This window comes from Xiphophorus maculatus, chromosome 3, assembly GCF_002775205.1.
Source record: "Xiphophorus maculatus strain JP 163 A chromosome 3, X_maculatus-5.0-male, whole genome shotgun sequence".
Lineage (NCBI taxonomy): Eukaryota > Metazoa > Chordata > Actinopteri > Cyprinodontiformes > Poeciliidae > Xiphophorus > Xiphophorus maculatus.
Window position 1 is genome coordinate 9762949 of NC_036445.1, and position 21215 is coordinate 9784163.

The 21215-nt window shown below is 36.7% G+C and overlaps 1 protein-coding gene across 3 annotated transcripts; it reads left to right on the forward strand.

Annotated features, from left to right (window-relative positions):
- Positions 1-1124: 1124 nt before the first annotated feature.
- Positions 1125-20161, forward strand: LOC102231680 (leucine-rich repeat and immunoglobulin-like domain-containing nogo receptor-interacting protein 1). Of its 3 annotated transcripts, none has more exons than XM_023330297.1 (3): positions 1125-1459; positions 16915-17025; positions 17106-20161. In XM_023330297.1, the coding sequence occupies exon 3, from the start codon at positions 17118-17120 to the stop codon at positions 18930-18932; it is 1815 nt and encodes a 604-aa protein (XP_023186065.1). In that variant the 5' UTR covers positions 1125-1459; positions 16915-17025; positions 17106-17117; the 3' UTR covers positions 18933-20161. The 3 variants fall into 3 exon arrangements, with proteins under 3 accessions (XP_023186065.1, XP_005800465.1, XP_023186066.1); XM_005800408.2 differs by having other exon boundaries at positions 17110-20161; XM_023330298.1 differs by lacking the exon at positions 1125-1459 and adding an exon at positions 15761-15895.
- Positions 20162-21215: the final 1054 nt, after the last annotated feature.

Genomic DNA, 21215 nt, shown 5'->3' on the forward strand with positions numbered 1-21215 from the left:
ATGTTCACCTGGTGTATGGTATAACCTCCTTGCCTTCATTGTCATCTTCTGTTTTCTTACATTTTGGTCTTGCATCTGCCTGTAAGTTTAATTACCATTAAATTCTTCACACTCACTATGTTGCTCCTGATTTCTTGCCTGTATTGAGTCTACTTCAAGCACGCTTTGGATGCAAACGTATTGTGGTGCAGTTTATTATTACTTGCCATAGACAATTCAATTTGTTGAATTGTACTAAAACAAAGAAATCTGCTAGTCTGTACAAGTATAATTCGTAATAACGTGCGCCTGAAACAAATGTAATTCATTCTTTTTAGTTTTAAAAACTAAAGAATATCGGTGATCCCAAATATCAGTGTGCTGTGATCTCTGTAATCTTCTGGTAGTTCTTTTCCCACCTCTCACCATTTTCTCACAAGGTGAGGCTGAACCAGAACTATAACATGGTACTGTGTAATTAAAGGTTCAATTTATCATAAAAGTAATGATTCAACACTCTTTGTCTGGAAACACACTTTTCAGACTGAGTTTGTAAAAGAACCAAAGTTATTTAGCTAAAAAACACAATCTGCTGAGGGTAAAAAACACAGGGGAATAATGTCGCATCTATGGGTTGTTTCTATGTTACTTGAGAGTGAATTTGTTGTGACTTGGCGCTATTTAAATCAAGTATTGATGTGAATTGATCTGTAATTTGCATGTGAAAAAGAAAATTGTGTGGATAGGGCACAAAAACTTGCTCTAGCCCACCATCCTATCCTCCTAAATCCAACTGTTGCGTTAAAACCTTAATTCTGGGTCAAATCCAGAACCCAACTCTTTTGTATTAAACTATACAAAGTTGGACCCTTTTTTGAGCTGAGGACTAGGTTAACAAAATAAACCAAAAGGTGTTTTAACCCCGGAATTTTTAGATTGTTGCTGCACATTTAGCGAATGTTGTTTTTATTCTAAAGAGCAATAAATTAAAATTCAATATTGCAAATCTGATTTTTGGTGTTATTTTTGAAGGTATTCCTCGGGATTTAAAGCATTACAGCCAGACACGCGGCGCTTATCCATCCTTTAAATCTGCAGGACTTTTGTTATTGTACCAGACTGGCAGCTGAGTGGAGAGATGCGAAGCTGCACAAGCAGCAGCAGCAGCGCGTCAGAGTGAAGCCGCTTCTCCACCTCATCACACAACAAGGCAGACAGAGCCGACCTAAATTATTTTAGTGCCATAATTATCCGAGAACTCCCCAAGGTATTCTACGGTCGGAAAAGGATTTAATGAAATAAGGAGGGCGGAGTGAACTGCCGCCACTGTGGTGCGACAGATGTTGGGAAAGTCTTGTTGAACGTGGAGAAAAGGAGGAAGAGGAGGAAGAGGAGGGAGACTGTCCTGAACTCGGATGAGCATGTGAGCGTTAAAGCCATGAAGGATTTGCAATGATTCCTTCCCTGAAAACATCCGCTGGTGAGTTTCATTCATGAAATAATTGCTTTTCTGCAGAAATTTAATGCAATTTTCCAATTTTCCATCGCTTTGGTTTGCTCTGAACTTAGAAACATCATCTTACATTCCGATACCTTTTCAATAATAACAAATGTAAAGATGAATTTTACTCATATTGTAATCTGATAGCATAAAAATTCTGAATACAATAAATTTGATGGAAATATTCACTTTTATTTTAATTGCTCACGTACAAAACAATTTAAACATTCTCACCTGACAGCCAAAGCCTTCTTTTCTGTAAAGCTGATATGTAGTATAGAGGATTGAAGGAAACAATAAGATCAAGAAAAGCAAAGTTTAACAGTAAATATATATATATATATATATATTACTGCATTTTTGCCTGACTGTTTTTTGTGGTAGTGTAATGATGTCTATTCATTTTGGTATTCAGAAAAATGGATCACCTTTCATAATTTTTAAGAAAGCCCAGATCAGTCAATGCAGCAACAAACTATTATATTAATGCCCTTAGCAACTTTATGTTCATGATTTATATTATAGTGATTGAGTGGATTTCCAGGAGGATGCCAATTTCATCTTTACTCACAATTTTCTTCTTTTAAAATTATCCTTACACATGTATAAAAGGGCTTTAAAATTATTTTATCATGAGTTGCCTGCTTGTGCAGATCTGTTGCTGTGTTTTGTAGAGTGCCTCTGTGCAGTAATCCTCTCCATAGTTTGTTCCATAAACCTAAAAAGGGTTGCAGCAGACTGTGTTTTAACTGCCTTTGAGCAGGATTACAGACAGCAACAACTGCAGCCTCATTTCCTCATGGGACAGCGTTTACTTTAGGGTGTTTACATCAAAGTCCTTTATAAGTCCATTTAAACTGTTTTTTGTAAGAGAAAACCGCCGCATTACCAGACTTGGTACAGCTTGTTAGAATGTCACTTACGCCGTGAACAAGGTTTAGCTTTTTTACAAAAAAAAGTTGCAGTGCTGAACTTGGAGCAGAAGCAAACTGTTAGTCCTCTCAGCTCCATCATAATCAGGACACACATCACATCAGTTGAAGCTCAAGAGAAGCAGATCACCATCAAGGGAAAACCAAGGATTTACGCCTGGGATTCAGCCAAATGGGCAATTTAATCAGAGGCCATTTTATGCACAGGAATTATGTCATTCTCCTTAGCGAATGATTTACCTGAACTATTATATTCAGAGGGAAATTTAGACTGCAACTGACTTCAGCTTCAGGAGAAAAAGCTATTGAGCTTTCTTGTTTTCAGGTGATTCTGGGTGTATTTGCCTTTAATGGGTCAGTTCATGGCTCATTGACCTTCATCATTTTGATAGTCTTAGGAATTTCATATTTTCAGACTTTGCAGGCTAAATTTACTTTGAATGAACTTTATATTTTTTACTCAGATGGTTAATTTTTAGTTCATGCTTGGCAGTGTATAGAATCTGACAGTTGTTTTTTTTATTATTATTAACAATATGGAGCATGGAATAAGGAGCAGAAGAAAAATCTGTCATAGTAACGAAACAGAAGAATCCAGCAATGAACAATGACAAATCAAAAGCTTTAGTACTGAGGCAAGGATGGAAAGTGACAAATAAACCAGAGGAAACATGGTCGATTGATGAGACTGATGAGTACAGATGGAGCTGAACTAGAACTCAAAGTACCTAAAAACTAAAATGGAAAAGGCTTACCAATAATCAAGAAAAGTAAATTCAATTACACAAGGAACAGAACACATGAACAAATTGAAACTAAATGGAGGAATAAACCGATATGGCAATACCTTAGTAATAATAATGAACAGAGGGAAATGAACTGAATATGGCAAGACCTAAAAAAAGTAAATTGCAACAAAATGATCAAAACCCAAAACTCAAAATATCCAAGGAATATAACAAGCTTTTAAAATCCTGGAAGAGTTAAAAACTTCATGTTCAAACAGTATTTTATCTTTTTATCCTTTTACTAAAGATATGATGGAATAAAGATATGATGATGACGATAATATTGTTTTTGTTTTACAATTTATCATAAAATAAACTGTAACATTTCTAAGAGAAAAATGTGGATTATGATTGGAAGTGTCAATCCTAATTTTAGCACTTGGGCAATCATATGTTGTTAATGATTCATTGATCACCAGTCATTGGTGTTTTTGATTGTTAAGTCTAACGAATCACTCAATATTTCGACATCCAGAGGTGCTGAAGATATTTTGCTAAAATACAAACTGAGCATCAGATCAGAATGGAGAAGACAGGGAGTTTAAATGACTTTACTTGTTGCTGTTAACAACCAACACGCATTTTCATGCATAACCATTTGCTGGGATCAGGGTTAAAAAAAGAAAAGTTGTGTGGCAGAAGATTGTTCTGCCACATACTGTGGCCTTTGATGTGTCTTTCACACTAGATCTCAATTTAATAGAGCACCTTTAGGATGTGGTAGAGCAGGAGAAATTCAAAGCAGGAACAAATAAGGGAACATACTTTTAGAAATGCACAAACTTTGGCTCAGCAGCTGCTCACTTTACTGACAGTACTGTATCCTGTACTGTCCTCAATACTGTCAGACTCTGGTTGGCAAAACTGTGTCAAACTGTTATTTGACAGGATAAAATCCGAAGACATCTCTTTTTTTTTTCTAGTTGTGGAACTCGCTATCCTCAAACACTCCTAGCACATATTAATCTTTATTCAAACCACTAGCGTTAACAGCTTTAAGCCTTAAAACATCTGTCGACAAAAAAGCCACGTGCATATGTTGATAAACTCATTGTCTGACTGTGCCTTTGACCTTTTTGCCAGAGCTTTAATACCAGGGTCAGGTCAAGATGATTCTGTCCAGGGAAGGTGTATCAGAGCTCAGAACAAAGCATCCTCACATCCAGCCTCCATGTTCTTTCAGTCTTAACAGCCAGGAGATTATCTTCAGCACTTTACTTTTTTTTCTAAAGCTGCAAAGGACAAATCTCTCGATTTGCACATGAGGTCTGTGCCATGTGCAGTTGTTTGTCTTTTTATCCCAGTCTTAACCGCTTTTGGAGCGTTTGTACATGGAAACATCTTTTCAGGGAGGAATCAATAATGCACAGCACTTTTGAACCTGCTGTTCAAGATTTAGGCCACGTTGTGATTTGACGTTCTCTCATAGATGAATAGAAGGACGGGATGTTTTCTGCTTTTGAGTAGGAATAAGAAATGAATACTTGCCCGGGGCTGATGTTTTTGGACTATAGATAAAAAGCATCTATACATTAGAGGGTTTTTTCATCATGTTTTACTTTTAAAAGAGACATTCCTTCCTTTCCTTTTTATTCACTCATGTGTGAAGTATGAAGCTGTTCCACATTTGAAAGGAAACTGGGTTACTCCACACAAATGTATCTGTTTTGTTTTGTACATAACAGAAAAGCTTTCATGGGCAATTTCTCTTTTAACTTTATGAATTTTAGTAGAAAGAAATGCGAGTTTAAAAGCATTTTTGATGAGCAGGTTCATTTTAATTTATTACACAGTTATTAAAAATTTATTTTATTTCAGTAATTTAATCCATAAAGTGAAACTTGCATATTAACAAGATGTATTTTACATACTGCAAACTATTGCAAGGTTTTTATTTCAACTATTTTGGTTTACTGCCCATGAAAATTCATAATTCAGTTTTTAAGAATTTTATATAAAATACATTTTAAAATAAGGAGTTTCAATAGGATACAAATACGTGGATGACTTCAGTCACTGACAACAAGGAAAGTTATCTACAAAAGCTCTCTGTAAAAGAAACTGGCAGTTCACGTATTACTTTCACCAAGAAAATATTGGAAAATACCATCGAAGGAAAAAGTCTGGAAGACAAAGGTTACACTAAAAAAAGATAGTGACGCTCCAACTTAAAAAATAATAATAATTTGTTAAGTGTATTCAAATTGTTTGTCAAACTTACTTCACTTACATATGTTTAACAAGGCAACTTAATATTCTTTTTATATTTACTTGAATAAACTTAATTTGAGCACCTGTAACAAATAAACAGTTTTTTATAAGTTGTATCACCTGTTTTATTTTTTTTCAATGTAAAGCACCAGGGATAAACCACATCCTTGAGAGAAGTCCTAAGCATTTAATAATTTGGAGATTCACAAGCTGTAGACTTTGCTTGGAGTCAGCGCTTCAAGAACCACCAAGAGCTAACACTAACACATCCATTGGCTACAGCTGTCTGACTGTAAATGTACTGTACTTATTTAGCATCAAAAGTCACTCCAGCCTTCTACTGGAAACCTTTAAAAGATGTTATGCTTTCTTCTGTTGATTAGCTTTATGAACATGCCGTTTTTATTTATGAGCAGCATTTGGGACGTGTTCACACTGCCAAAAAATACCAAAACCTCCTTTATTGAATCAGGTTTTATTACCCCTGTGTTTTGGATTTGCTCATATGTATGGATTATCTGTCAGGAAGCGGGGGTGCATATGTCTCGTTTTTTGACATTTTCTTTGAAGCTAATGAGGTCGGGGTTCTAGCGGCACTCAATCCTGCAGGTGTAAAAAAAAAGTGTCAGCGACTGACTTTTTTACTAAAATCATCACTTTCTTTGACTTCAAACTGTTGCAGTTTTATAAATGTTACTCAATATCAGCTGCACAAAAGTGCAGTCTCAATTTTAATTTATTGGTAGAAGACCACAGAGGCAGACAAATGCAATATTTACAAAGCTAAGGAAATCAGGTCAGGCACTTTTATGCATCCAGCTTCCAACATCGAAGACTTTTGTGTCACGTTTGATGGCAGACAATGTCAACTGTAAAGCGCCTGCTAAAGCGCCATCCCTGTATCTTTTTTCTTTCTTCATCTGAACTAATGTATCTCTATGCTTTTATCAGCATAATTTTCTGTCCTGCAGACATTTTGACCAAAGGAAGAGCTATTATACAGTAAGCACTGACAATTTTACAAGTAAAACCCTCCATTAAATTGGCCTATCTTCCTCCCAATGTGCCTTTTGTTCCCATTCAGGCAAAAATATGTCTCTTGGGGGCTGTTAGGTTTGCAAAACGCAATTTGTTGAAAAGCAGATTTCTCGAACAGATCTGCACTTTCCTCGAATAAATAATTTGAATGATTTCTTCCCACAGTTATTGTGCAATGTTCCCATCCATCTGCTTGTTCATGTTGTCAATTTCTCAGAATGAATAAATCCAAGCATAAGCAGTTGAATTTTTAGTTAATTTTTTCCCTGTAAGCAGAATTGTAATGACCTCAGTTGATTTCGGGGATGATTTTTCTTTCTTTCTCTTAATTTAATTTAAATAGATAAAGGCCAGAGTGTTAAAAGTCCCAGTTTTGCAGGATAGTTCAAGAAAACTGATAGACTGAGAATAGAAAAACAACTTATGAAAATCAGTAGAATTGAACCTCGTAAATTGTGCTATTGTGATTATAACCAGAGACCTTCATGACCAGTGATGCAGTTTAATAATTCAATGTTTGCTTTGAGGTATAGCAGCATTAGTCTTCTATCTACACATCCTTTTTGTACTTTTCCTTTTGAATTTAAGTTGATTCTTTACATTTTCTTTGCCTGTTGGTTGGGGTGGGGCACTGTTTATTTATGTAAATTGTGTAACATGGGGTTTTCAGAAAATAAGTTACTAGAATGAACTTAATATAAAATTATATGATTTTTATAAATGTATGTTCATAATTCAAGAATAAAAAATTAACACACCAAGGTATTAGTGAGTCGTCCTCAAGGGTTGATATCCTGGATGTTTTAGTAATTTTTCTAGTTTAGCACAATTAAATGAAATGATGGTTGATTATTAGGCCTCTGCAGCAGTTTTCTACCTTCTTCATGGTTTGGACCAATACCATAATTTTTTTTTTGTAATGTGACTCATTTGATGAGAAAAAAATTGTTTCCATTGCAGTTCTGTGATATTAAGCTATTTCGACATGGCCAAAAGCTCCACTCCATCCTAGCGTGACAAAAGTTGAGAGTTCTTCCAAATTGGCCTGTTTCTGTTGAGCACATTTATTTTCAAAATGTAAAATTGTGTCAAATTACAATTACTGTATGTGGTTAAGGGAAATGTAGCTATTGTCATGGTATGAGTACATGGCTATGAAATCCAAACAGGTATGGATCTGAGAATGAATTAGTATCTGTTTGCTGTTGCTACATTCATGTTTGGGTGACTTTTCCTTGTGTGTTGATTTTACTCTGACATTACCTTTTGTCTTTAGGGTTTTTAATTTGCCTGGAGTTTCTTAGTTGTTAACTCTCCTCAGTGTACTTGTAGTTTGTTTAGTAGTTCTGATTTTAGATTTCTTGCAATAGCACAAATTTTTATTTTTGTTAATTTTGGAATTTATCTTAACTTAAGTTACTTCCCCTTTTCCTGTCATCTGTTAAGTTTTACAAAAGGTGTTGCACAAGTTTTTTTAACATAACCCTCCCAAGATGTTGAAAATGTTAATCCATTTTTTAAGTAAGAGGTTTTGAGTTCAAGACTTAATTTTCCTTATTGATTTATGCCATCATGCTATAACTATACATCATCTTTACACGTATTTATTCTACAGAACTGGAGTTCACAATGTATGGAATAGTTTTTTGCAAGCCTTTTTCTACTTTATGATTCATTTTCCATGATTTAAAGGAGAGGACGGGCAGAATTTTTAGTATGCATACTGGCATTCATTAGTTCACACACCTCAGTTAAGTGCTGGCTTTTTGTGATTAAAAAATATATATATTTATATTATATACCAATTTAAAACAGCTTTTTCCACATATAGTATGACATATTTTGTAAAGTTATTGTGAAATATGAATTTATCAGAGAAAAATAAAATAGATTGACTGTGTTTTAGCGCCTTTAAACTAATAATTGAATGAAGCAAACTTTGATTTAGTGTCAGCACTTAACTTATTTAGTTCACATAACGCTTGGATTTTTTGTAGCAGGTGAATATTTTAGCAGGCGAAGCTGAGGGATGATTCTATGTCATTCCTACTAAAGAAGACTTAAGTGTTGAAACTGAATCAAATGATGCTTCAAGAAAGAATTGATTAGTAGATGTGAATACAGATTTGTTTGTGTTTCTATTGAGCTGTCACATTATGTTTATGGAAAAGATTTGACATTATTTGTCATAGTTTGTTTTTGTTTTTATATGTCACAACTCAGATGTGCAGACATGAGTGAACCAATATATTGACTGCAAACATCATTTTTGAAGCAAAATTTTAAACATGTAACATATTTGATCTCTGTCGCTCACATCCCTGCCTGTAAATGCCAGAGTAGGAGCATAATTCCTCAATTATGTTCTCACAAATCCTGATGTTTTTGTCATCAAGTAAGGGTAAACCTGTATGTCCGTTTTGTTTGTTGGAGTTTATGCTTTTGAGATTTTATCTCATAAAGCTCCATTATGTCACAAATGCAGCATTCAACACCAGCAAACCTCTTGCTTACTGTTGTAACTTAAGTCTTGCTCCACAAGACAAAAAGTCTGAATCTAAAAATGTACAGCATACAATGTATCTTCTTGGAGTGTCGGTTCAGCACTTCTCTCAGTTATCCAGCCTTTTTTCCCTTCCTGTCTGTGCCGTTACACCTGGCTGTGACTCAGATGGAAATCAGGTGGGATTATAGAGAGGTCCTGTCAGATTAGCATGCCGGCAGACACAGAGGAAAACCTCCACCTGAACAATGAAGACAGATTACAGATATGATTGTTTTTCCTTGAAAATTACGCCATAGCACTGACTTAATGCTGTAATAGAAAAAAATATATATATGTATAAATATATACCTTGAGTATGCTTAGGTAGGGGATATACTTAAGTCCTGTAAAAAAGTTTATAATGTCCTATTTTAATTGTTCAAATACCAAATATACCTTGACACACACAGTGGAAACTGTCTTTACATCTCTGCAGAAGTTGACATCCATGATCTTCCTTATTTTCATGCCAAGGGGAACAGCCAATCACTATTCAGGAAAATAATGGATTGACTGCTTTGCAAATGCCAGCAAATATTGTGTAAAATATCATTGCACCCAAGTATTTCAACCTCATTTTTAAAACCTGCATTTTAAAACATTTAAATATGTGTTCAAAAAAACAATTGTGAATAGGAAGATTTTCCAAACTTATTTAATCTTATATGTCACAAAAATCTCTATTTTTATTAATCTATATCTAGTATAGGAAAAAAATCATTGGATAATTGAAACATGCACATTCAACTTAGGCAAACATATTAAAATTAAAAAATATAAAAGAGTACAGAAAGAAATTTACAAAATAGAAATTCTGTATATTTGTTAATGTCAAGCCAACATTAAAATAAATCATTTAGAAAATACACATGTGTATATTTATGTAAAGAAACATGGCAACAAACAAATTTACAAGAAATTAAATGCATTTCTTTCTTTCTGTAGGTTATTACTTCCAAATTCACATTTGTTTCACAGATTTAAATCTTTTCACTTTGCTCAGCCAGTTCTGCCTCATTGTGCTCCAGTTCTCACACATATGTGAACAAAAAGGGAAATCTCTGGGTACTTGCTCCTTGATCTTGTTTTTTTTTCACTCAGAAGAACTTCTTTAGTTAAAAGGTGAAGGTCATGGATTTAATAAATATTACCAGGCAGTAAGCAGGTTTTATAAAGAGATGAGTGCAACTATGATCACTAAGTGCATTGCCCTGAATTACAATCTGTGTATAACAAACGACCCGGTTCAGGTTTGGAGTCCTCAGTCTCCCATCAGTCAGCTGGCCTTTAACGCATGACCTCCCTACGTCTCTCTGATGTACGATGATGGATCCGGTGCATCATTTCTGTCAGCTGAGATGGCCTAATTTGTCACATTACATAGGTGCTGTGCTGAGACTAATTCCCTTCCCTCATTTATTTGAGCTATTATTAATATTGCAGGCGCTGCACTTTACGTGATGTCAGAATGTGGAATAACAGCAGAGTGGTTAACCAACCAACACAGTGTGGAGTTAAAGTGCTGTGAATGGAACCACTTTAACTAAACATTTATGATGCAAATTCTCAAGCTCATCGTAATGTGTCACTTTCTCTATCATTATCTGCCCTAAAAAGCAACGGCTTCCATAAAAGTAAGACAATTAGCATCCACTTTACGTAATTTTCATTTAATCTAATGATCATACACTTGGGGATTTTGCCCATGTCACAGCTGTTTGAAACAGTAATGAAATTGAAAGTGGCTTTACCTTCACATTGTCCATAAATATGACATAATTTCGACCTGAATTACCGAAAGACATGGCACTGTACCACCACAAAGGGGATTATACGACAGCAACAGATGCCCAATTTTTACCTGTGATGTCATTGGTCAAATGTTGGATCATAACATAAAGCCAGTGACAATAGAAATCTGTAAGGGATTCAAAGCCAGAACTGCTGCAATTAAAACCGTCTCAGTTGAAGAGGGAACCAGTTTCAAAGGAGATTTAGCAAGCTGGTCTGTTTCATCCTAAATGCTTAAAGCAAAATGAGTGTTGCAAAATATACACAGTCATCATAAACTGACAGAAAAGATAAATGAAAAAATGTTGAACACAAACATCCTGGTCCAGCAGTATAGAACCAGTGTGACCAGAGGTAAAGGCAGCAGCTACTCTCTAAATTACTTCTTCCTAAAGTGAGTCTTACCTAAACAGAGAAGATCTGAGCCAGTTGTACAATCTATAAGATGACAAATAAGATACTTCTAGTTAATAGTAACATTAGCTCCTTCAGTGGGAGAGAGAAAATGTTACATACTAAAAGACATGATATCACATATACAGAAAGAACATGAAGTCAGAATTTGGCAGAAGCACAGAGAGAGATGACACAGTAAGCGAAGGGTAACATTGTTTGTCTCACACATGCCAGTTTTAGCCCAGTGATGGACAGTCGACCTGTCCTGGATGTGCACACCCTCTCATTCTGTGCTTGCTGGAATTTACCGCCAACTCCCTGCAACCTTGAGCTGGATTAAGCGGGTATAGAATATGGATGGGGAACATTTGCATCAGAATTTGGTGTTTTGAAGTGATGTAACAGTCAGTCAGCACTCAGTACTGAAGCCAACATTCAATTTTAGCTCCTCTTCAACACAGTTTGTAAAAAGACTTTGTAGTTCATTGCCCCAGTATTACAAGACTAATAAAAAAAAAAAAGAAATGTCTGAGCCTAAAAAGACCCTTAAAACTTAGACATTTGGAGTTTGTACCACAGATTTCAACTTCATGTCAGGAGAACTGATCCTTTTGTCTAAGATCTCATTTTCATGAATAAATGAAAGGTGGGCATAGATGTCCTGCAGTCCTTCTTTTGGGATTTGTGTACAGGAGTCATTGTCAAAGGGAAAAAGAAAAAAAAAATCGACATTTAAAAGAACACATAAAGACAAAGATTGTTTGAGATATTTCAGTTAGTTTGAGATTGATTCAGTGTGTAAATAAGGATGCCTTAATGTGGCAGTGCTTGTATGGTGAGTCACTGTCCGTTCATGCTTCATTTGGAACATGTTGTGTAGTTAGGGAAATAAGACTTTCCTTCAGTGATCAATTTGCAGCTCAGTTGGATTGAACCATTATAGAAACAGTTTAAAAAGTGGTGTGAACATCAAACCACATTAACTTTGCTTCAATAAAACAAGTTCTGCATGGTTTATTTCGGAGACCTTGTCTGTTTGGCATACAGTAATTGTGACTCATGACTGGACATTGTTTATACGTTTTTTCCCTCCCAGACAAATCCAAGGGAGAACCCCAGAGACCTTTGTTGGCCTGCTTTGCACCCAACAGCTGTTCTGCTGGCAAACAGTTCAATATTTGCAGTTTGAATTTAGAAGATCCCAAGGGCTGTCACACTGTAGCAGCTGCCAGAGCCCCTAAAGGAAAAATGAAAAACTCACAAACACTCCCCATCCAAACTTTAGATAAACACAGAATTCAAACAGACACTCAGAAACCACACTAAGTGCAAAGACCCACTTGTCTGTTGTTTTGTTTCAGCTGTTTTAATTGGGGATTTGGGACAGGCTCTTGTCTTTCTCACTATGATGAACTAAAAATAGTCTCTGACAAGTGTCAGAAAGCCCCGTCGGGTTCAGACTGTGCATTCTTAGTCAGGACAGAGCAGCTTGGCACAGGGAGTCATGCTCAGGGCATATCAAGTCAAAGGAAACAAAGCGGTTTGAATGTGGGGCTCCAGTAAGATCATGTTCCTATTTAATGGACCTGTTGAAAAGGAAGCCTTTGCCTCAAGAATTCATCTCAGTAATTGCACTCTTGAATATTTGTCACAGTTTTTCACATTTCGCTGCAAGTGACTTAGTAACAAGGAGCACTGGGGAATGACAGAAAAGACAGCACTTAAAGAAGCAATGCTCAGAGAGAGTCTTATATTCTCAAAACTAATGAGGCCATAATGCTGGCAATGAGAACAGACTGATTTAACAGAGAATTGCAGCACCTTGCTTCCTCCTGGCAGTACCAGCGCAGAAAATATGAGCTCTGAGAAATGAGCAGCAAAAGTGTTTCATCTGTTTCATTTCTTTTAACTTTTTTAATGCATTTTTTAAGTTTGCTAAATGTTGAATCTTATTGACTCATCTTAAAAAAAAGAAAAAACACTAATTAATTTCACCATTATTCTTTATTACACAAAGATGAAGAGTATCATTAAATAAAAAGATGCACAAAGAAATGTTGTAGACCCCGGTCTGTGTTCAGGCCCTGAAGACAGGCTAAACATTTGGTGGCGAATGGCCAGAGATTGATGTAATGCGCTAACTGGCCCGAGCCGAGAAGCTTAATGAGTTTTGTCTGATGAAAGAGCAGAAAGAACAAATTGGAAAAGTCAGTTGGAGTATGTCCCATAAATAAGCAACAAAAAAATTTTAACTAAAATGGTTTTTAGTGGTCTCATGATATTCTCTCCTAAAAACAAAGTTTTTATTATCAAGTGGTAAGCAGTTGGTTTTTTTCAGGAATGAAGAGTTGCTCTTTTATTCCAATGACATCCAATGTTATTGTGTAAATGTCCTGCCAAACATGGAATTAAAGGTGATTTGTATCTGCTATAGCACCCTAATAGACCTGAGATTTAAACTTTGGGGCCATACTGACATATATTCCAAATATTGAGATAGGAAATGGGTTGAAAGAAGAGAGGAAGACCTGCAGCAAAAGTCTTTAGGTGAGAAATCAAACTTCAAAATGAATAATCCCATCCAATAATCTCATGATATATGGGGTGCCCTGACTGCCACTATATCTGGCACCAACCTAAAGGCACTGATTCTTGTCCTATGACATTCTATAAAGATACAGTAAATAGATAAAGCAATCTTTGACTGTCTGGCTGTTTGCCTCAACACATTCTCCAAGTATCGTCAAACCGGTCCTTTCCCTTGTTTGCTTCTCTTCAGGTGATCCCACAGCTTTTATGTTGGGATCAGCTCTGGGCATTCAGATGAGAGAGGGTTAATTATGTGTCCACATAAACATTTCTGTGATAATTGGCCCCATGTTGTGGATAAATGTCCTTTTGAAATATCAAGTGATGGCATTTTTTTTAACCTTTCTACCAGAGATAAGTTTATTTAAAATATTCTGGTATTTCTAGGCATTCTTAGTCTCATATTTGTCCTAATATAGGTAACATAGGTGTTGGTTGACATATACGGCTGAAAATTAATCTATTTGCAGAGTTTTTGTAGAGCATATCTAGGATATTTGAAAGAATATGCAACTTGGGATATTGTGTACAATTCTCCCTGTGCTTCTAAGAATGGCAATAAGAAAGCTTCTATGATAGTATTATGGTAGTACTAAGATGGTTTCCACTATGAACATTAATGCATAGCTGTTGTTTTAGCTATTAAAATAGGTTTTTTTAGAGGGGATTCATAGATTTTAGCCATTTCTAGGTGGTTGTGGTTCCTAACCCTCATTTAATACCGCGGTAGATGTCATGGTAAATATGAAGAATTAGGGATGCCAAGATATCAGTTTTTGCCACAGTTTTCTGGCAGTCTTTTACTAGACTCCATACTGTGTGTGTGGGCAAGATAAACCTCAGTCACCGAAGTGGTCAGGGTGGTCCACACATAAGTGACATGTGCTCCCATCTTTCCTATTTTGAAAATGGGTTTATAAAAGTGTGGTTTTGTGTTTAAATCTGATTTAAACTCAAGGGGTTTCATACAATCAAATTTTATTTAATTTATAAGGATTGCTCAGGGTGCCACTAATTGTGGCATTTTTTGTAGAAAAAAAACTATCTGTAACTCTTCAGATTTCTGTTACAGTTTGATTAAGTAACTGCAGTAAACAATATTTCTCTAAAGTTTTCAGAAAATGTATAAGTTTCTAAATTCCAAAAATGTTTTCATGTCACATTATTAGACATCAGTAAGAGCTTGTTTTGCAACCTCCCTATTTTCAATCTCCATCAGCTATGGAAACAGCAAAGGACTCTATGTAATAAGAAATAGTTAAAATAATTAACACCGTAATGTGAAACTCTCGACTTTGCTCCTTGCAGGGTGAGAAATAATTGACAAAATTCCAAATGCATTTCTCTCACCCATCCTGTCCCCCTTTTGATTTGGTGGAAGGGGTCGGTCCCTGCTGTGGCTCAATGTGGTGACCTTTGTGTGGACTGCAGCTTTATGATGCGTGTAAAAAAACTGAGAGGAGTGGTCCTGATCCAAGATGAGCAGAAAGGGCTCAGCAACTGGCCCAGTCTGAGATTTCACACACCTGCCAGGCTCAGTCTCTGACAACTTAGTTAGGAAAGGCATTTTAAGCTCATTTAAACCTGCTGGTTTTAAAGAGCTGCTTTTTGTTATTGACAATCTTTTAAGTATTGTAGTTATCCATAGAGTACTGATTTTTAAGGAGATGTTTTTTTCTTTCTATTTTTTTTAAAAGTCAGGGCATGCACAGCACTCTGTCTCCTCATATTAGAGAAGGTCATACCTAATAATAAAAAAATATTTTTATTGTTGAGCCTGAATTGACTGATAAGTCAAGCTGTTGTCAATGTGGACCAGCTGTAAATGGCTACTTGTCACCATCTCAACGGAGGGTTGTATAAAGTTCCCTTGGGTTTGCCAGCACTTTGATGTATAACTCAACCACAAGTGCAGTGAGTTTAAAAGTGCAAGTCTTGGCTCGTGAGTCAGCACTCCCTCCCAGCTGGTATAAGAAGTGTTTGCTTGGAGAACAGCGATGAGACAAAGCCTGCACAGCTCTGGGAGTGTTGGTAGCTGTCACTAAAAGGAAAGGCTGCAACGAAGCTGGGGCAACACTCTGGGAATGGTCTGATGTTGAAGTTTAAGAAGCTTCGGCTGCTCCAGGTTAGATTTAAACTGCTTCTAGAATATTTTATTTTATAATTTTTGGATTTTGGAGTGTGTTTTTGGAAGATATATGTCCAGTCTTTATAACTGAACATATTGGTGAATAAGTGTTGCTTATGTTTAGGGTTTAAATTGTGAGATTTTGTTTAACTTTACTGATAAAATTCAATTCCTGAAGCTTTGTTGTATTTCAGCCAGTCATTCCAGTGGTTGTTTGAAGGGAAGTTCACATTTTAAATATTTCTTCTCATGACATTTTTATGCTGCTGACAAGGTCAGACACTTCAAGAAGCGATACAAGAAAATTTCCATATGAATGTGATTATTTACCGTTTTTCAAACTTCATTGTTATTGGTTTTGTTTTATGTTGCTTTTTGATATGTGCATCATATCACTCTCAGTTGCCTTTGTTTATTTGCAATTGACATTATTATGAACAACTTTTTCAGCCAAGAAAAAAAATTTTCATAATTGTGCACAAAAATAACCTTGACTTATAGTCAACAAGAGCAGATTATATGTCATCATGAGCACATTTTTTAATTTTTGTCATATCAAAAGACAGAAGTAATTTATTTTATATAGCTACAATGAATAACGTCCATCTCTGTTATTAGTAGCTTTTTTCTTGGGATCAGAAGGTTGGAATCAATGCCGACTGATCTGTGAAACATTTGGCTACCCTTAATTTAAGCTCCGCTTGTAGTTGTACCTCAACCTTTCATGTAGCGGAGTGCTGCAAAATGAATCATTTAGCACTTAAGGGAAAACAGAATGCTTAGAACGCTGCCTTTGTTTCATGCTTTTAACTTATCTTATTTCTCACAGTTTTAATTTAGAGACCTAATGAGATGGACAGGATTTATACTTTTTCTGTTTATTGTAAGAAAGTTTGCAGTCTTTTCACTGAAAGATTAAACTTGTGTGTACAAAAAATGTATAAATTCTGTTTCTGAGTGTCTAATCAGTTTGCACTTTGCTTATGCTTGTTTTTCTTCTTCTTTCTTTAATCTAGGACACATTAGAAGAAATGCTTTTGAACCAGAAAACTTCCCGACCGAGGACCTAAATCAGCCATGGTTCCTGCATAACTGGTTATGAAAATCTGCACTCCAAGTCTGAAACGGTTTGTATTTACACTGTGCTCTTATTTTTTTCCTAAGGATCCTCTGATCATGCAATGACATTGTGTTTGTCTCTCTTCAGGCAGGGTGTAAGATGTTTGTGGAGTCAGTTGTCCGATGGTGGGTGTGGAGCATCCTGCTACAGTTTGGTCTTGGTGTATCTGCAGGAGGCTGCCCTTCACGCTGTACGTGCCGACCTGAGGCAAGAGAAGCTGTCTGCTCTGGGAAATATTTGACTTCTGTGCCAGAGGGTGTATCCAACGACGCCAGACGCTTGGATTTATCCCGCAATAGGATTAAAACTGTGGGACGTCGTCAGTTCTCTGGCCTCCTGCAACTTCAGGAGTTGGACCTCAGTGATAATGTAATCTCCATGATTGAAGTAGAGGCTTTTTTGGGCCTTAGGAATCTTAGGACACTTCGAATTAAAAACAACCGTCTCAAGATCCTCCCAGTGGGAGTGTTTTCTGGCTTGTCTAGTCTGCGCTATGTGGACTTGAGCCAGAATGAGATTCTTGTTTTTCTGGACTATACATTCAAAGAAATGGTCAACCTGCAAACGCTGGAAGCTGGGGAGAATGACCTCGTCTTCATCTCACAAAGAGCTTTCTTTGGTCTGCAGAATCTGCAAGAGCTCAACTTAGACCGCAGCAACCTGACCTCCATTCCCTCCGAAGCCTTGTCTCAACTCCAGAGCCTGGCCCAACTTCGCATGATACGCCTAACTATTTCTGCACTACCCAACAATGCTTTCCGACGACTCCACCGTTTACGAAGTCTCGTGATCTCGAACTGGCCAGCATTAGACTCAATTGCCGCCAACAGTCTAATTGGTCTTAATTTGACCTCACTTGTCATCAGTAGCTGCAACCTAAGCTCAATTCCTTATGCAGCCCTTCGTCATCTAGTGTACCTACGCTTTCTAGACTTGTCCTACAACCCTATCACTGTCATCCAAGGTAACCTGCTGGGGGATCTCCTGAGACTCCAGGAGTTGCATCTTGCCGGGTCAAGTCTGCTACAAATAGAGCCAGGAGCCTTCAGGGGACTGTCCTTCTTTCGCATGCTTAATGTGACATCGAATCAGCTCACTACTTTGGAGGAGAGTGCTTTCCATTCTGTGGGGAACCTTCAGGTGTTGCGGTTGGACGGGAATCCCCTTGCATGTGATTGTCGGCTTCTGTGGGTGGTCCGTCGCAGGCTGCGCTTGAACTTTGATGGACATCAGCCCACTTGCTCTTCTCCTGATACGGTGAAACAACGAGAATTCAGAGAGTTCTCAGAAAAAGAACTACCAAAGCTTTTCACCTGTCGCCCTGCTCGTGTCTTGGACCGCAGGCCGCAGGAGGCGAGAGTGGAAGAGGGTACCACCGTTCTGTTTTCCTGCAAGGTTGATGGGGATCCATTACCAGCTATCACCTGGATTTCCCCCCAGAAGACTGTGTTCGCTCCTTCAGGAAGAATCAGAGTTTTACAGAATGGTACTCTGGAGGTGCGATTTGCTCAGGTTCAGGACAGTGGTACATACCAGTGCCTGGCAGGCAATGCAGCTGGCAATGACAGCCTGACTGTGGGTCTATATGTGAAGGGGCTTCCACGTAACAGATCCATCCCTTTATTCACAGAAGAAGGTTGGATTGAGCCTTCAACTGCCCAAGCTGCCAACTCCTCAGCTCAAATGGCCAAGCCATATCCCTTTGACGCAAAGACCCTGATAATTGCCACTACCATGGGATTTCTGTCATTCCTCAGTTCTGTGGCCATCTGTTTCGTCTTCATGTTTTTCTGGAGTCAGAGCAAAGGTCAGATCAAGCACACAGCAACTATTGACTTTGTTCCTCGCTCTTCTGTTGGTGGAGGAGGAGGGGATGGAGGTGAAGGGGGCAGGTTTACTATGAAACTTATTTGAAGAGATATAAGGTGATGAGACCAGTCTCTGAATGAAGTACTTCCACTATATGGCTCAAAGACAGCAACCACAGTTGAAATGGTCCTTGAGAAAGCAGTTTGGGTATACTTTCGATCATGCTAGTCCCTCTGTGAGTTTTAGAGCTGAAAATTATATCAGTGGCTTCTTTTATGTGTCATTTGAGGAAATAAAATGCATTTGCTCTGCATTTGTTTTAACACATCATACTTTTAATCAGCATGTGCTTACCACAGCTTTTGTTTTTTTAATAAAAAAATAATAATAATTAACCATTATCATAGGTTTAACTCCTCTTTTATTAAGCTGTGGTAAATTTGAAACATCTACTGCTTTAAAAATATAAACCAGACCTGATGCTGTTTAATCATTCATGTTTTATTAATGTACTCAATCTTATCTTCACATGCCAGAACTGACTTATCAATTTTACACTGGCTTTAATTCTCAAACAAAAAATATACAGTATATATGTAAAGCTTTTATATCCAACTATGGAGTATAGATCAGCAAAAGAATTTCTTCCTTTAAACCAAACTTTTTGTGACTTTAGGGATTTGTTTTACTTATAAGGTTGCAGAAAAATAACATATATCCAGCTATATATTTTTTTCTTTATAGCACTTATGTTAAATCGTGATATAGGAGTGTCAAACCACTGATAGCAAGCCATAATGTACATAGGGAATGTATCCTTCCTGTTTCAGATTTTAGACTCTTTTTTTTTTTTTTTAATCTGCCTTTCCTTTTGTTACATAAATTCACCTTATTACAATATTAGGGGACTGTTTATTCTATCACAGCATGCTAACATTTCTCTTTTTTATATTGATGAAATGTTTTTTTTATATATATATATATATAATGTAACTACACAAAACAGAGAAATATGTGCCTCAGCAACATTCTCACCATCGACAGAGAGAATGCTCACCTGAACAATATTGTCTTGTTGTTATTTAGGTCAGGGGCAACGTGTGTCCTCTGTTTATTGCATCATTTTATCTAGTTTTGGGGATTAGTGTCATTCAAATATGCCACTCTTGGTGCATGTGTGCTTAATTTAGTTGATGCACAATGTTGTATACAAAAACAGTGCTTAACCACACCCAGAAAAAAGATTTTAATGTGGCACACATGTACTAAAAATGTTTAGTTACTGTAAATTACTCTTTTTCAGCCTGTTATTAAATGCTGATTTCAATCTTCAATGTCTGTGTCCCTTTACTTTTTATAAAGAATTTTTTTCTGATGGTTTTGTACCTAAAAGAAGTTTAATCAGAGTTAGAATTGTTGAGAATTTGCCAAAATGGCTAAAGGAGAAGCTTTATCCTCACCATATGATTCCACTCTGAGGAATATAAGTTTTAGTTTGAAAAAGCAAACTGGTTATGTTGTCCTTTTGCAACATTAAACCACAAAACCACCCTACAAATATGTGATTTCTTTTTTTTCTAAAAAGATGAAGGATTATGTGTACACAGTAATACTGTATTTGCTGCTCGCTCTCTCCTGGCCCCACGTGTGTTCCAACTGAAATACCATTAATCTCTTTGGACATTTACCGACATTTTCTGCCTCTTTTGCTCCAAGTGCTTAAATGCTGACTCTGAAATAAAAACGAAATATGGGACAAAGTACTGGAAAATAATCATAAAGGTAGGAGGTGCCCATGTTCGCAGGGTTAAGAGACTTTCCGTGCTCTTAGCGAAACCCCTGAGCAACAAATAATTTTGTTCGTCTCATGCAGTCGCCCAGAATAACCCAGAAAAAGGGAGAAAAAAAGATAATCACGTGTATGAGCGGAGATTTAAACCCTTTAGGATTACCTCTCCCTGTCTCAATCTGTTATATAGGTCTGTCTGGCGGGTGCTATCCTTCGGCCTAGCTTGGCCTGTAATATTATGTATTTTAATACAACTATTTGCTCCCATTGGACAGAAAGCCAAAGAAACAGATTAAAGTGGTGTTTATAAACCACACCCCAACACTTAAACAGACATGAACACCCCCCAGGGATATTATGGTCTCTACTGTATGCATCTGCTGTAGGCTAGGATGAAGATTCTTTTAAAAATAAAATGCATTGATATTTGTGCTCAAAACTTTTAGCTGGGATATTAGTAATCAATTGAAGTAAATTAAAATATATATATTTGATAGAAAGTCATAGATGAAGCAAATACTCACAAACACTATATACAGCAAACAGGATGTTTGCTGTGTACAGTTTGAAATGAAGGATCATTTGGTCCTTCAGGGGCT

Bases quoted from the DNA above. Each gene is read 5' to 3' on its own strand.
- LOC102231680 (XM_023330297.1), top strand. From the start codon at position 17,118: ATGTTTGTGGAGTCAGTTGTCCGATGGTGGGTGTGGAGCATCCTGCTA.